This window comes from Hemicordylus capensis, chromosome 2 (assembly GCF_027244095.1).
Source record: "Hemicordylus capensis ecotype Gifberg chromosome 2, rHemCap1.1.pri, whole genome shotgun sequence".
NCBI classification, from domain to species: domain Eukaryota; kingdom Metazoa; phylum Chordata; class Lepidosauria; order Squamata; family Cordylidae; genus Hemicordylus; species Hemicordylus capensis.
In genome coordinates this window covers 241390402-241407069 of record NC_069658.1, presented here as the reverse complement: position 1 = coordinate 241407069, position 16668 = coordinate 241390402, and the positions used below count along the sequence as shown (strand labels likewise).

The window sequence follows — 16668 nt, the reverse complement described above, 5'->3', positions numbered from 1 at the left end:
AGTTAGGCATGCGTGTATGCTGAGAGTAAAGTAAGTTGGAGCCAATTCATAGTTTCAAATCAATATATAAGGCATTTATTAAGGAACTCCATTCTAGATAGGAAAGTGAGGAGTTAGGATCTCTAATCTAGCTAGCTAGCTGGATGCAGATGGATTCTGCATCTTCTCTGCACACATGGTGCAGGGAGAGGAGCTTGCCATGTTGCAAGGTAGAAGGGCAGGCAGGGAAGAGAGAGAGGAAGGAAGTTAATCCCTAAGAGTACCAATCTACATTTCAAAGGGATAGTGTCAGAGCAGTGGAGAAGGGATGACCAATGTCTTGACCCTCTAGCCCTCTGACTCACTAGTCTGTCCTCTACTGTCTGAGACAAGAGACAGCGCAAAGTCCTTTAACTTCCAACACTTGCAGCTCAGCATGAAGGGCAAGCATGAATGGTCCGCTTTGCTAAGCAGAGTCTTCCCTGGTTTGCATTTGGATGGGAGACTATATGTGAGCACTTTAATATATATCACCCTTAGGAGATGGGACCATCCTCAGTGGTAGAACGTCTGCATGCTTGCATGAAGAAGGTCCTGGGTTCAATCTTCAGTATGATCCCCATCGCTCATTGAGGTCATCTGGAGAGGTCCGTCTCCAGTTGCCACCGGTACGTCTGGTGTCGACTCAGAACCGGGCCTTTTCTGCAGCTGCTCCTGGTCTATGGAATGCACTCCAGGCAGATATCTGCAGTTTAGGCTCGCTGTTGGCCTTTAAGAGAGCCCTAAAAACCTATTTATTTGGCCTGGTCTTCCAAGGCTTGTAAAGTGTTGTTGTTTTTTAAAGTATTCTAATTGGTTTTAAATAGTTTTAATCATTTTTTAATTGTTTCTATATTGTTTTTAGTATTGTTCTAATTGTGGGGTTTATGTTTTTTTAAAAGTTGTTGTACACCTCCCAGATTGTACACCTCTGGATGGTACAGTTTATAAATTAAATCAATCAATCAATCAATCAATCCCTGGCATCTCTATGCAAGACTGAGAGGAACTCCTGCCTGCAACCTTGGAGATCTGCTACCAGACAGTGTAGACAATGCTGAGCTAGATGGACCAATGGTCTGACTCTGCATAAGGCAGCTTCCTAGGTCATACCTATAACAAGGTTCCCCCACTGTCTTCATGGGTCAACGTGATGCACAGTCTGCCGTCAGCATAACCGCTGTGCTACTACCCTTATCAGAGGGAGTCCTGGCAGCCTTGCACACACAAGAGCGCCCTCGCACAATCCCTCCGGTGCTCCCTTTTATAGGTGCCGCAGTCTCAGAGCAGGAGTTATGTTGGTGGAAGATGCTGCAGCACGTCAGCCATGGTTTGGGCCCAAGCCATTGCCTGAGATCCTCACTCAATGAGTCAATATTACTATTTGGGAGTTGCTCTAAAAGGGCTGCTAAATTATAGAACTTCCTCTATTAAATTGAGTCAGGATATGTCAGCTATTGTCAGCATCTGACCCCCAGGGAAACATATTCTAGCATATGTAAAGAATTCATTCTGAATGGTAATGTGACGGTGGGACAGGTTAGGACAGACATTTCATGTTAAAATGGCTTCTACAGCTGCAGCAACGGGGCAAGGAGGTGGTTGGCTCTTTGGCGGGTTGAAGCAAGGAGCAGGTAGTGGGGTTTTTAAGTAGCAGTAAACTTCCCGAGGTAAAGCCAAAGGGACCGTTTGAAGAAGAGCTAGGTGCGGGTTGGGGGGGGGCGTGGCGGCTAGGGGAAGAGCTGCCCAGGTGGAAGCCCCAGGGGCGAGGGGAGAGCCCGGGTGGCTCCCTGAAAAGAGTAGCTGGTGGGATTCAGAGCTGAAAGGGCTCAAAATGTAGAGACTGCTGAAGAAAGGCTTCCCATCGCCCAAAGGGATACATGCTTGCCAAAAGCGACTGATTGCCAATAGGAAAGAATTTAAGTTCACTGCCTGCCAATAGGAAACAATGGAAGATCACCGCTTGCCATTAGGGAACAATAGGGAGATCTGTTGGAGGTTGTAATTTCCCTGTGATGGGTTTTGTGATTAATTAGCAGAGCATTGAAGAAGCTAACCACTCCAGTTACAGAGCAGAATGCAGAGTTTAGTTGTTGCAGCTATTTAGAGAAGACACATGGAGATTCTTGTAGAATTAAAATACTAAGTAGATTTATTGGTGAAGTACACTTTGGATAGGAAAGACCTAATGCTATCTAGACTACATAATGAATAGGTAGGGAGTGAGAGGGAGATGTTCTCATCTGCTCTCTAAGAGGAAAGGAAGGGATTCTGACTTATCACAGGAAATGCCTGAGTGAGGAGTCATATTAGGGGTCATAGAGTAGAGACAGATACTGTAGGAACATCTAGGGAGACCCTCACTCACTATCTGTTCTCTCATTGCCCCTAGTGGTCATCAGCCGAGTCGGTGCAAAAGGTCGATGCACTGGGACTCCATCTCCAACAATTCAATTCCGTTTATTACGATCAAAGATCAGCACACAGTTCAAAAATCTAGATACAAGAGCCCCCAAAAGTGAACATCGATACCAGTGCATACACACACACACACTATACAATTAAGAACTATTACATAAAATATAAAATGGAATAAGATGACAAAATAAAAACAAGATGAATTAAGAGCCTGTATTAACCATCTCCGACACACCAAGGGTGGGTCTTAATTGTAGCTGTACAGAATTTGGCCACCAGATGAGTGACATCAGTATACGTATCAGAAAGAAATAATCTATATACTTATTTCTTGTAGACAGGCCATGCGCGGCTACGAGGTAGGAAGGAGGTGATTGGCTGAGTTTGCAAGCAGAAGCACCTGATTGGGCAGTGGGGATTCCATATGCAGATAGGGAGAAGGAGCCTGTGAGAGCAGAAGCACCATGGTGATTGGGCAGTGGGGATTCCCTATGCAGATAAGGAGGAGGGGCCTGTGATGGTTAAGGTCAGTTGGAATGCAGCTGTTACTGGTCGGAAGATGTTCTGGATATAAAAGGATAGCAGGCAGAGGTCTGCAAAAAGACAAGTGGAGAGGGAGGAAAGAGCCCCTTCAGGAGAGGGAGGATGCCGTTGTGTAAATGAACAAAATCTGTTAACTCAGGGAGGGAGGAAGAAAAAACATGGAGGGAGGGGGAAGAAAGAGTGGAGAAGAGCGAGTGGAGGAGAGAGAGAGAAAGAAGGGAGGGGGAAGAGAGACAGAAGGGAGGGCAAGGGACGGGCCTGAGCCCATCAGCAGCCTGACAGGGGAATGAGTGGCCATGGCGGCACTGGCAGCAAGGAAGGGTCCAGGCAACCACTGCTGCTGTTTGGGGCTACTGAGGCCATTGTAAGAGGGAGGCAGTCAGGCAAGGGATGGGACTGGGCCTGTCAGCGGTCTGAGGGGAACGAGCGGCCATGGTGGTGGCAGCAGCGAGGAATGGCCCGGTCAACCACTGCTGCTGCTCCTGAAGGGAGGAGCAGGAGCGGGGCTCAGGTGAGGGTGGGGGGATCTCTGGGGATAGGGGGCTGTAGCTTGGCCAATAGGCAGCAGCACTGCTGCAGCCACGACCAAGAAGGGTGAGGGAGTGGAAGCAATGGGATGGAGGAGGAGCAGGAGTGCAGCTCAGGTGAGGGTGGGAAGATCTCTGAGGTGAGGGGAGCAATCAAGTACTAACGCCCAGATGCTCTAAAGCGTGCAAGAGATCCAGCACTGAAGCAGAGAGAAATAATGGCAGCAGTCAGGATGCAGAGGTGGAGGGCTGGCAGGTGAAGCCCCTCCGGCCAGAAGAGGTGGGTGGACAGTGGGCGAAGCCCCGCCAGCCAGGAAGAGGAGGCGGTGGCGGGGGGGGGGGAATGATGGCAGTGGTGAGGAGGTGGGCAGATAGCGGGCAAAGCCCTACCAGCCAGGCGGAGAAGGTGGGAGGCGGTGGTGGGATGGCCTGGCCTTGGCCCGCCCAATGGGGAGAGCTGCAGGGGGGAGAGCGAGTGAGCGAGCTGCAGGGGGGAGAGCGAGCGAGTGAGCGAGCTGCAGGGGGGAGAGCGAGCGAGTGAGCGAGCTGCAGGGGGGAGACCAAGCGAGCGAGCTGCGGGGGGAAGCGAGCTGTGGGGGGATATCACAGGCTCAGTATACAACTGCACAGATGCTCTGTGCGGGGTCAGCTAGTTTTACATAAAACTCATCAGAATTATTTGGATATCTAAGAACAAGTAGAGCAATAAATCTCAGACGTAGATCACGATAAAATGAGCAATACAAAAGCATGTGACCTACTGGTTCAACGTTGACATTCCCGCAAGGACACAATCTCTCCGAAAAAGGAACCCTCCTAAATCTACCCTCTAATACCACAGAGGGCAACACATCCATCCGGGCGAGCATCAGGGCCCTTCTGGGGGTTGGATATGTCAGATTATACAGAGAGTTGGTTGGTTTTTGCAAGGGCTTAACTGCTCCAAGCCACGTGTAGCTTGATGGCCAACGTAAATGTATCTGGTGTCCCATATCGATAATACGCTGCTTAAGGATCACTCTGGCATTATCATAGCCTGGGGGTGAGGCAGTACAATTCTATTGACAGTCCATATACTTTAAATTTTTCATCCTTAAAGATTAAGGGAGCTAAGCCAGAAGGGGTAGAGGGGGGAATCAATTTCAGTTGAAAATATAAATCCAGGCAGAGGACTCCAAATGTAACAAACCAGCTTCCAATCGCAGTTTGACATTTGACACACAACTGGGGGTTGAAAAAAATAGCCCTGAGAAATGTGGACGCCAACAAGATCACCACTTGCCAATAGGGAACCATAGGAGATCACTGCTTGCTATTGCTAATAGAGAAACATGGAAGATTATGGCTTGCCAAAAGGGAACCAAAGGAGATCACTGCTTATTTATTTATCTATTTATTTATTGTATTTGTTCGATTTTTATACTGCCCTTCCAAAATGGCTCAGGGCGGTTTACAATTTAAAACAGAAACCATTAAAACCAATAACAATTAAAAACAGAAATATAAATATAAACACCAGTTAAAACACATCTTAAAAAACAATTAAACTATCAGAACAATTAAAACACTGAAAACCAGGTTAACATTAAAACAATTAAAACTAATTAAAAACCCTGAAAGGCCAGGCCTAACAGATGGGTTTTAAGGGCTCTTTTGAAGGTCAGTAAGGAATTAAGATTGTGAATTTCTGCTGGGAGTGCATTCCACAGCCCGGGAGCAGCTGCAGAGAAGACCCGCCTCTGAGTTGCCACCAAACGAACCAGTGGTAACTGGAGACAGACCTCCTCAGATTACCTTAAGTGCGGTGGGGATCATGTGAAAGAAGACGCTCTCTAAGATATCTTGGACCTAAGCCATTCAGGGCTTTAAAGGTAATAACCAGCACTTTGTATTTTGCCCGGAAACATATCGGCAGCCAGTGTAACTGTTTCAAAACAGGCATAATATGGTCTCTCCAGGTTGGCCCAGAGACCAATCTGGCTGCCGCATTCTGAACTAACTGAAGTTTCCGGACTACGTACAATGGCAGCCCCACGTAGAGTGCATTGCAATAGTCAAGCTAGGAGGTTACCAGCTGATGCACCACTGTTTTGAGGTCATCCTCTTCAAGAAATGGGCGCAGCTATCGAATCAGCCAAAGCTGATAGAAAGCACTCCTGGCCATGGCCTCTACCTGAGATACCAGGGTGAGGCCTGGGTCCAGCAGTACTCCCAAACTGTGCACCTGCTCCTTCTGGGGGAGTATAACCCCATCCAGCACAGGGAGATCTAACTCACCCCTCAGATTCTGAGCCCCCACAATGAGCACCACCGTCTTGCTTGGATTCAGCTTCAATTTGTTCTCCCTCATCCAGCCCATTACTGCCTGTAGGCAGGCATTTAGAGAATGGGTGTCATTTCCTGAAGATGAAAGGGAGAAGCAGATTTGGGTGTCATCAGCATACTGATAACACCCAGCACCAAACCTCCTGATGACCTCACCCAGCAGTTTCATTTAGATGTTAAGAAGCATTGGTGACAGAATGGAGCCCTGAGGGACTTCATATAACAGCTCCTGTTTTGAGGAGCAACTGTCACCAAGCTCCACCATCTGGAATCTACCCGAGAGATAGGAACGGAACCACAGCAAGGCAGTGCCCCTTATCCCCAACTCCCCCAGGCGATCCAGAAGGATACCATGGTCGATGGTATCAAATGCCGCCGAGAGATCCAGAAGAACCAGCAAAGTCACACTCCCTCTGTCAATTCCCCTGTAAATGTCATCCATCAGGCCGACCAAAGCTGTCTCAACCCCATAGCCAGCTCTAAAGCCAGTTTGAAATGGGTCTAGATAATCAGTTTCCTCCAAGACTGCCTAGAGATGGTTGGCCACCACCCTCTCAATCACTTTGCCCAACCAAGGGAGTTTGGCGATTGGCCTGTAATTATCCATCACTAAGGGGTCCAGGGAAGGCTTCTTTAAAAGCAGTCTAACCATTGCCTCCTTCAGACAGGGCGACACCCTACCCTCCCTCAGCGATGCATTTATGATATTAACTAGGCCACCTCCAACAATCTCCCTGCTAGATAGAACAGCCAAGTCGGACAAGGATCCCGAGAACAGGTGGTAGGCTGCACCACCCCAAGCAGCTTGTCCACATCCTCAGGAATCACAGATTGAAACTGATCCAATCTAATACTGCAAGAGGGATTGCTGGACACCTCCTCCATAGACCTTGCAGAAATAGTGGAGTCCAAGTCGGTCCGAATACAGGAGATCTTATTCTCAAAGAACCTATTAAAGGCATCACAGCAGAGCAACTCCGGAGACTGATTGGAAGTAGAAGGAGCAGAAACCAAACTCCTCAGAACCCGGGATATCTCCGCCGAGCTTGAACCTACAGCAGCAATGCGTGCAGACCATAATCTATTTTTCGCTGCGCGCACTGCCACCGCATAAGCCTTCAAATGGGCCTCATGCTGAATCCTGTCAGATTCGAACTGGGTTCTCCTCCACTTGCGCTCTAGTCGCCTACCCAACCGCTTCTGCCCCCGCAACTCCTCAGTATACCAAGGAGCCATTTTTGCAGCAGGTCGGAAGGGACGCTAAGGAGCAATCATGTCTACTGCCCTGTTGAGTTCCCTGTTCCAGGTTCCCACCAGGGCATCGACAGAATCACTGGCCCCACCAACATCAAAATCCTCCAAGGCCTTTTGAAATCCCACTGGGTCCAGCAGCCTTTTCGGACAGACCGTCCTAATAGGTTCACCACCCCTGCAGGGGGGGGAATTGCGGCTGTGAGACCAACCTTAATCAGGTAGTGGTCTGTCCATGACAATGAGGAAACCACTGGATTAGGGGTGTGCACGGAACCACCAACTGCGGTCCGGCACTGGGTGGGGGGTATCTTTAAGAGCGGCGGGAGGGTTTACTTACTCCTCCCGCCGCTTTCCCGCTTGGCGCCCGTAATTCTACAAGTAATTGGGGCGGCAGGACACCAGCCGACGTCGCTGCCCCCACGCGACCGGATTACGGGCCAAATCGGCCCAAACTACTGCCGCCGCCGCTGCCGACCACCCACCCAGCCGCCCAACACAAGGCCCGATTTCGGGACAAAGAAGCCACCCCCACACGGCCGGATCACGGGCCAAATTGGCCCGAACTACAGCCACGGCCACCGCCGCCGCCCACCCGCCCAAGTCCCAACCCCAACAAGGCCCGCGTCAGTCGGGCCGATCAGGGCCCCACAACTCGAAGGAGAGCAGCTAGCAAACAGAGCTCCTCTCTCCGCAAAGTCTCGGGCCAAACTGGGGCTTTGGGCGCAAAGGACGCCTGGGAGTTTTGAAGAGCAACGTCAGGAAAGGGGCGGCCTCGCAAACCTCCCTGCTGCCCCTTTCCCAACGTTGCTCTTCAAAATTCCCAGGTGTCCTTTGCGCCCGTGAACGCAGCGGCCCTCTAACTCCCACGTGGCTTCTGCTTGGGAGCTAAACCAGCACCCCCACATCTGATGTCAGACCAGGGTGGGGGTGGGGGGTTGTCAGAGCTGCGAAGCGTGGCCCCTGATTGGGCGCGGCCCAGGTTCTTTGAAGCCGTTGGCCCAATGGTGGCTCCACCCCTGTTGCTCCATCTTCTGACTGTATTCCACTGATGTATTTGAATCCACAAAAGGTGAAAATTGTGTAAGTGCTTAGCTAATGTGTTTACGTTAGCGGAAGTTTAGAGCTTTGTAAAGATAAAGTGATGTCTTAAGTTAGGAAACAGAAGTCTGTGGCTCATGTTGGTAAGGCATATCCTGTTTTCTCATTGTTGTGTGACAGATGTTTATTCGAGCTGTGTAAGCACTATGCTAAGGTAGAAAGACCTATTGAAATTGTAATTCAGGGTCCTCAATTTTGGTGAGAGAACCATTGAGCACCGCACTATCTGCAGTAGTGCAAATATTAAAAGCCATATAAAAGTTTCTCCTGTGTCTGGTTATTCTTAATATAAGGACCCAGACAAGAACCCAGAAAAGTGTATTTAGACACATCACCACCACCCACCCACCCCTGCCCTCAAATATTAGGCTCAATTAAGAAACATCCAGATGCTGAAGACAAGAACAGGGCTATGGGGCATTCCCTTGCGGTGAGGATCTGGAGTGCGTGCCACCAATGCACCTCAGGCCAGAACCAGGGGGGAACAAGGCGAGAGGCAGGAATTAAACAGGCAAAGCGCCTCCTGGTGCTTCCATGTCGGAAGCTGTATCTGTTGCATTTCTACCTCTCGCGCGAAGATGCTTTCCTAGTGGTGGGGTGGGGGGAGTTTCAATCTAACGTCATAGTCCTGGTAAGGACTGAGAATTAGCAAGGCTTTTTTCGATGTGAGCATTTTTTCTCTCTTCTGAAGGGAAAGGGTGGTAGGAAGCCCGCACCCCACCCTTTGACTGCCGACTGAGATGCCAGCAAAGAGTTAAGGTGAGAGAGAAGTGAATCCTAGAAAGGACAAAAAAGGATCGTGATTGGCCACACTCTCTTCCTGTCCCGCCTCCTTCCAGGGGGGGAAGAGGAGGACTCCAGGATCATTTGGAGAGTCGTCCCCCCGCCCCCCCCCCCGCGGCTGAGGTGTGTTCATTTGGAGGGGAGTCTCTTGTGGGGGGAGGATGATGAAGGGCAAGGAAACGAGGAAGGAGTGAGTGGATGGAAACTCCAGGCGGAGATCAGAGCTCAGGAAGTGAGTGGGCGGAGAAGGGGGGAAGAAAGTCACCCCCAAGGCCCCCCCCTTTTCTGCTCATCAGGAGGTGGCCTGTGTGGGGCTGATGATCCCTCTGCAGTTCCTTCCAAGCCGAGACAAGCTTCTTCCCTGCTGTTTGCAAAAGGAGGAGGCTTTGAGGAGACAGAAGGCAGTTTTCCAGCTGCTTGCCCTCAATAGCTTTGCTGGGCCCTAACAGGAAAAACAGACAGTGGTCCCTGGAGGAGGAGGAGGAAAGGGGGAGAAGCAGATGTGGCTGGAATATTTGGGGAGGAAAGAGGGGTGGGGGAGAGAAGGCTGTTGTGGGCAGCGGGGGACACACAGCCAGCCTTTTCGGGGAGGAGGCGTTGCATTGGTCTGTGACTTGCAAAGGAAGGAACCTCATTCCATCCTGCAGGTGCCCTTTAGGTTTGGATCCTTTTCTATAAAGGGAAGCTTCTGTCAGGAGATCGGATAATCCCCTTTTCTTAGTGAAATGCCTCCACGACTTGGGGGTGTCCTACTTCAAGCACAGAACCACGTTTTTGCTTTGCAATACTGAGTGGCTTCATCCATTACAGAAGTTCCTGCTGCAGGGACCAGTCTGTTGATAAAAGAACTTTGACCTTCTTGGAGGCTGCCTTCGGAGCATGGAATTGGAGATGGAAATGCAAGACTCAGGTGTTCCAAAGATCATTAAGGCTGGGAGCAGTGAGGAATTCTGGGAAAGGACTCTGCAGGGAATCCTGCATAAGGACATGCTCCCTTCAGATGTTCAGCGCCAATGCTTCAGGCAGTTCTGCTACCAGGAGGTTGAGGGGCCCCGACAGGTGTGCAGCCGACTCCACCACCTTTGCTGTCAGTGGCTCAGACCAGAGCAACACACGAAACAACAGATCATGGACCTTGTGCTCCTAGAGCAGTTTCTGACCATCCTGCCCCCAGAGATGGAGAGCTGGGTGAGGGAATGTGGAGCAGAGACCAGTTCGCAGGCGGTGGCCCTGGCAGAAGGTTTCCTCCTGAGCCAGGCAGAGGCCAAGAAGCAGGGAGAGCAGCAGGTGAGAGAGTGGGTGGGAGATGAAATGTGTTTTCTTCTTCATATGTTCATGTATATAAAAAATTGATATCCCACCTTTCTGCAAGACCTCAGGGTATCACTAATACGAGAAAGAAGTCAAACTAATTAAGGGTTAGGTCTGCTTATTGAAATGGAGAATCATAAAAGCAAAGAGAAATGTCCTTAATTTGCCCAGATTTCTCTGAGTACCCTTGCAGGGGGAAGTATCCCAATCCTTCTCCCTCCACTCACCTACCCCTGCCATTGCCTTTTCTACACCCTGCCTCCCACTTCCCTGCCTGGGATTTCTGTTGGCTTTTCAGGTGCAGGGGCCATTAGCAGAAGCAAACCTCAATTTTTCTCAGGCAGAGAAGACTGTATCAAATGCCAGACTGAAGCTGCTGCACGGAGGGAGCTCTCAGGAGGATCATGCAGATACCATCTCACTGGGTAAGGAATAATGGATTAAACCTCTGCTGGGTCTCCCTTAATCCCATGTGCCTAAAAAGGGCGACTTCTTGGTCAAAATGAGTCTGTCTGTAGGGGATGAGCAGGGGTGCACAACTCAAGTGCTGTGGTGGGCTGAAACCAACCATGACTTGGTGTGCAGGGGCTGAGATCAATTTTTAGACCCTACATTTAGGGTACTGATTATTAAAATTTAGAATTAAATCAAATCAAAATGAAATTCATTCAAATTAATTTAATTAATTAATATAGAAGCTCTTGCAGGCCAAGGTGAATCAAATCACACTGAATTACACTTCATAACCATTCTTTTTATTATTTATTTAAAATATTTCTATACCACCCAAAACTTGCAACAAGACCCTTATTGGATAACCTCAGATGTGATGGGAGGGTGGAACAGCTCTTTGAGATGGTGTGGGGATCCAAGCAGAATCATTCATTCCTCAATCCAGTTGTAATTTAGGAATTAACTGAATGGAGGAATCAAGTTGGAACGTGGGTGGGGGCACCCCTCCACAGGAGCGATGGCAAGGTGGCGCGTTCTGCGGGCTTGCTCCATCTGCCCTCCCCCACTCCCAAGCCTCCCTGTCCTCCTTCAGTTGGGGCTGGGAGCTTCTTGGAAAGGAGGGCGGGTGGCTAGGAAGGCGAGCAGAGTGCTGCCTGGTCCCCCTCTCTGCTGCCCTGCCTCCCCTCGCTTCCATCGGGGCCTGGGAATGAGGGGGCACATGCCTTCTGATGGAGACGGAGTGTGCATGTGTGCCATCATTCTCATCAGGGGGGCAGAGGGGCTCAGGAGGGAGAGCACCAGCTCCCACGCACATGCTCTCTTTGCTGGTTCAGCCGGCAGCAGCCGCCCCAGGCACATGCCTCTGAGAGAGAGAGGGAGTGCAGGACCTTTAGGACTGCCTGCCCGCTGGCTTGCCTTGCCTTCATTGGCCGAACAACAAGTATGTGCTCAATGGGGCTCCCTCCCCTTCCCCCCGCTCACTTCTCCCCACCAGTTCCCGAGCCCCTCACTGTTCCTGGGAGCTTCCTGGAAAGGAGGGCCCGTGTGCGCCCTGAAAGAGATACAGAGCACCTGCCTGCACTGAATGAGGCCACGCATGTGCCCTGTATCTTCTTCAGGGCTCAAAGGCAGCCTTATTTCCAGGAAGCTCACGTCCCTGAGGGGCTCAGGAGCTGGTGGGGAGAATCGAGTGGGGGCGGGGGGAGCAATCCCCACGGAGGGCTCTGGAGGCGAGTAGCGGGCCAAGAGAAAAGGCCTCGCAGGCCGGATGTTGTGCTGCGTGAGCCTGTTTTATAGTCCACAGCTGATGGGATGGACAGTGGACCATCAACCTGATCAGAGCTGTGTTGGAGCAGGGAGCTTTTAGAGCAGTGGCCCTGTAGGCTTGATGGGTAGAGAAGCATGCGGGAAAGGAGACTAGGGAGTCAATTTTGCTCCTCTTCTCCCCTGTCCTTGCAAAACTGATGCTCCCTGAAAGAAATATGTCCATGAGTGTCGCACAGTACAGACGACGATGACTACTACTATAATATTTATATCCCGCTCATCAAGCAGAGTTCTCTAAGCTGTTTACATAGATCATTCAAACAAACAAACAAACAAACATGTCCATGGGATCAGTGCTTTTGCAGGGAAGGGACGGAAGCAAACAACACTTCCAGATCTCATCCCCCATGTGCTGCTCTCCCCATCAAGCCTGCAGGGCAGTGATGCTTCCTAATGTAACATTGTATTGCTCTACAAAAAAAGATCACTTTTGTCTCTCCTAGTTCATGGAAGACCACTGGAGGTGTTGACAAGATCATGGCTCCCCTGTGTGAATCGAGAAGCAGCTTCTACCCAACCAGATCAGGTAGGAGAGGGATCATGTGGGGGACAGCCAGGGTGCCTTTTTCTGAGCCTGAAATAATCTTTGCATCTCTGGAATCTGCCCACCAGGAAGGCCAAGAGGCCATGAATCCTGCCAGAGGATTATTTTAAGCCCAATAATCAGTCCATTAGCTGCTTCATTTTAATTATCCACAGAGATTTGTGTATGGGCAGGGGGACACCTAGGTAATTTGGGAGCCCAGACCACCCACTTGCTAGGCCCACCATGCAAGGCCACTCGAAACCTTCTTTGGGGATTCAGCCCTGCCAAACCTCTGCTGATTTTTTCTTTTTTTATCTTTTAAAATTTCTTACCGTGGCCAAAGGGTGTCTGCGGGGGCAGGTAGCTGAGTAGCCCTTCTCCCCTCAACACCCCACCCCCCCGGGTGGCAGGGACCTGTCCATTCAGGCCAGCATATTTTACTAACTGTGAGGTGTGGCTATGCAGTTTAGAGATCAGTCCCCATGCTGCGGGGGAGGGCGGGCTGCTCTGCTCTCCCACCCCTCGGACCCGGTAAGAATAATAAAAAAACAACAACAGTGGAGATAAGGTGAGTTGGGCGTGGGGTGGCTGCCGGGGGCCCCGGCCATATGGAGGTACGTCCCGGACCTTGGAGGACTGGACTGGGCCCCTTGTGGACTGAGCGCCACTGTGTATAGGGGTGGGGGGACTGTTTTTTTGTTAGTCCAATATGTTCTTGTTTCAGGATGCCGTGTCCTTTGAGGAGGTGGCTGTGCATTTCACGGAGGAGGAGTGGGCTCTGCTGGATGCAGACCAAAGAGCCCTGCACAGAGCAGTCATGGAGGAGAATAGGCAGAATGTGGCCTCTCTGGGTAAGGCTCCCTCTTTCCCCAGAAATTGCTGCTGCTTCTTCCTTTATTGGGACTCAGCATTCCTTCTTGCTGTATTCTTATGGCAGGGTTGTGGGGGCTCTCTGCTGGGTGGGGGAACACTTATCCAGCGGCCTGTGGTTGGAACTGTTGTTGTTGGAAGTGTTAGGCTTCGCGATCAGGGGCTTCTTGCTGGCTTGCCTTGGGAGGATGTGGAATATTCTGAGAAAGTGCTTCTCTTCCCTGTGTTTGAGCCCTGATGACTTTTTCACCAAGGTTGCTTTTCCCAATTGAATTTCCAGCCAAGCTGGGAGAACAGCAGCTTCCTTCTGGCATCGGACGGATGCTTTCTGCTTTAAGCAACACAGCATCACCGACTGGCTTTTGGGGGCATTGGGATGGGACCCTCTGCCAGCTGGCACCCATGTCTGAGATTAGTGCTTTGGAGGCAGTTGGGTGAAGCTGTGCAGGCTGCAGCCGAACCATGCCCTGAAGCGGGACTTTGGATATGGAGAATGGGCCGGGAGGGTTGTGGTGATTGCCATGATGAGCTCCTTTGGCATCCTTCTGACCAGCTGATACATAAACTGTGAAGGATGAGCCTTAATGGGGGAAAGAGGTCATGTGGCAGGTGGGCTCCACATCCTGAAGAAAATTATTCCCAGTGAATAGCAGAAACTGATGCATTGAGCGGAATCTTGTCTGCACTGACTGGGAGCATCTCTCCAGGGTCTCTTGCACAGGACTTCTCAACCCTGCTACCCAAAGCCTGAACTGGGTGTTTGTAGGACTCAGTCTGGGGCCTTCTGAATACAAATGCTGCATGTTCTTTCTCTGCGCCGATGGCTCTCCCTCCTGTTTGTTTGTTTGTTTGTTTGTTTAACACACTTCTATACTGCCCAAAACTCGCGTCTCTGAGCAGTTTACAACAAGCATACCAAAAATTAAAACATTACTTAAAATAAATGATAACAAAAAACTTAACAGTGGTTAAAACAAAATAAATGACATAATAAAAGTTAAAACATTACAACAATTTAAATTTAAAAACATTTTAAAACGATGCTAAAACTGTTAAAACAATATTTAATGAAAAGCCTGGGTGAATAGGTGTGTTTTAAAAAGTTTTCAGAGATGGGGAGGCTCTTCTTTCAGCAGGGAGCGCGTTCCAAAGCTCTGGGACAGCAGCAGAGAAGGCCCGTCCTCGAGTAGCCAGCAAACGAGCCGGTGGCACCTGCAGACGGACCTCTCCTGATGATCTCAATGGGCGGTGGGGTTCATAACAACAAAGCCGTTCTCTTAAATACTCAGGGCCCGAGCAGTTTAGGACTTTATAGGTTATAAACAAATTACCCCTGCTAACTGGGCAAAGAGGCACCTTTTACCGTGGTGATTCTCTTTATTTAGCAGGGGGAGAGTAACTGGCCCCATCCACCCCCAGCACAGTGCTTCCAGTGACTGTTGCTGGTGTGTGACTTATGTTTCTTTTTAGAATGTGAACCCTTTGGGGACAGGGAGCCATCTTATTTGTTTTATTTCTCTTTGTAAACCGCCCTGAGCCATTTTTGGAAGGGCGGTTTAGAAATTGAATTAATAATAATAATTATAAACAGCACCTTGTTTAAATGGGTCTAGATAATCAGTTTTCTCCAAAACTGTCTGGAGTTGGGAGGCCACCATCCTCTCAGTTACCTAGCCCAGCCATGGAAGGTTGGAAACGGGCCTGTAGTTGCTCAACTCTGAGGGATCCAAGGTAGGCTTCTTCAAAAGCGGTCTAATACTTGCTTCCTTAAGACAAGGAGGCATCCTGAGATGCATTTATAATCTCTACCAGGCCTTCTACAACAACAACAACCCTGCCAGATAGTATAAGCCATGTCAGGCAAGGGTCAAGAGAACAGTTGGTAGGCCTCACGGTTCCTATCAGCTCGTCCACATCCTCAGGAGTCATTAACTGGAACTGCTCCAACTTAACCACACAAGAGGATTCGCTGGACACCTCCACATCAGACACTGAAGTAATGGTTCTGGACTGACCTGGCAGGAGCAAGGTGAGGTTCCAAGGGTGGTTGGCATGGCTCCCCAAGGTCAAAGAGCTGGCAGGACAGCCGGAAGGGGAAACAGCTATGAGATTTCCAAGTCTGCTTCCCCTGTAACGGCCCGCTGACCTGCCAATGTTACTTCTTCTGTTCCCTACCACCACCACCAGAATTGCTGCCCCACAGTCAATGGACAAGCCCCGTCTCCCCACCCCCAGATAAGCCCGGATAGATTCTAAAACAATCTCACCCAGGACTAATTAGAACAGAAGCCCCACTATTAAATGCCCCCCCCCACCCGACTGTCACGCCCTCTCTCTCAGATAGCGAGGAGGAAGGGGAAGCTGACAGCCTTTCAGCTGATGCAGGGGTGCCTGAGGGGCAGAGCCCAGCTGTCAGTTCCCAAGAGATGGCTGAGGAAGGTCCGGCTGATGTTTCAGAGCAGGCACAGCAGTCTGAGGCAGCAGAGACAGCGACGGACAAATCAGAAGATGATCTGTGCAGGCAACCCCCACTGACTCCACAACAGAGGTGTGTCACAAGACGAAGAACACAGCTGGAAACTATCAGGAGGAGTAAACGCCTCTTTGCAGAGGGCTGATAAGCCTTGAATACCTGCCAGCTGAGAGTTATCAGCTTGGACTATAAAGCACATCAACAGCTTTGGTTAGCCGCTGGAAGACAACATTTGTCAACCCTCGTGTTGACAGCGTTCAGCCCAAGCCAGATAGAGAGAACTATTCCCGAGCCGTGTTTTGCTTCTGCAGCCCAGTTTGTATTGTGGACTATCTTCCTGGACTTCCCTTCTGGGTGGCCAGATTGCTGACACCAACATACGAATACCTGGGCCAGGAGGCCTGACCCTCGCCGTACTCCAAAGCGGCCCTCGCCCTTGCTGTCCCCTGAAGTGGCTCCCCCAAAGTGGCAACCCCCTTTGGTGTCACCCCTTTGGTGGCGGTCCCACCACCACTGGCAGCACTCTAAATAGCCCTGAGTAGCAAGCTCTGGCAGATGGAAACCAGGTAACTGCCAAGTCACCCCCTGTGGGCTCCAGACCTGCAAAGCCTCACCACAGTCCAGCAGCCTGTACTGGGGGGCAGATAGTAAGCAGGGGCGGCAGAGGCAGAAGCCGACAGGCAGGCACCCTGTCCCTCACCCTTGGGTCTGCCTGGGGGCAGATGTTCCTCCTCCTCTTCTCT

The 16668-nt window shown here is 50.4% G+C and overlaps 2 protein-coding genes across 2 annotated transcripts in view; both read left to right on the top strand.

Annotated features, from left to right (window-relative positions):
• The window catches only part of LOC128347454 (oocyte zinc finger protein XlCOF6-like), a 52772-nt gene that overhangs the window by 24453 nt on the left and 11651 nt on the right, over nt 1-16668 (top strand). The window contains exon 5 of the mRNA XM_053302156.1: nt 13307-13433. Coding sequence (XP_053158131.1) covers nt 13307-13433 — 127 coding nt within the window. The remainder of the gene's footprint in view (nt 1-13306; nt 13434-16668) is intronic.
• The window catches only part of LOC128347578 (zinc finger protein 721-like), a 79096-nt gene continuing 71506 nt past the window's right edge, over nt 9079-16668 (top strand). Inside the window, 3 exon segments of the mRNA XM_053302531.1 lie at nt 9079-9198; nt 9777-10253; nt 10576-10702. Coding sequence (XP_053158506.1) covers nt 9846-10253; nt 10576-10702 — 535 coding nt within the window. The 5' untranslated portion in view covers nt 9079-9198; nt 9777-9845.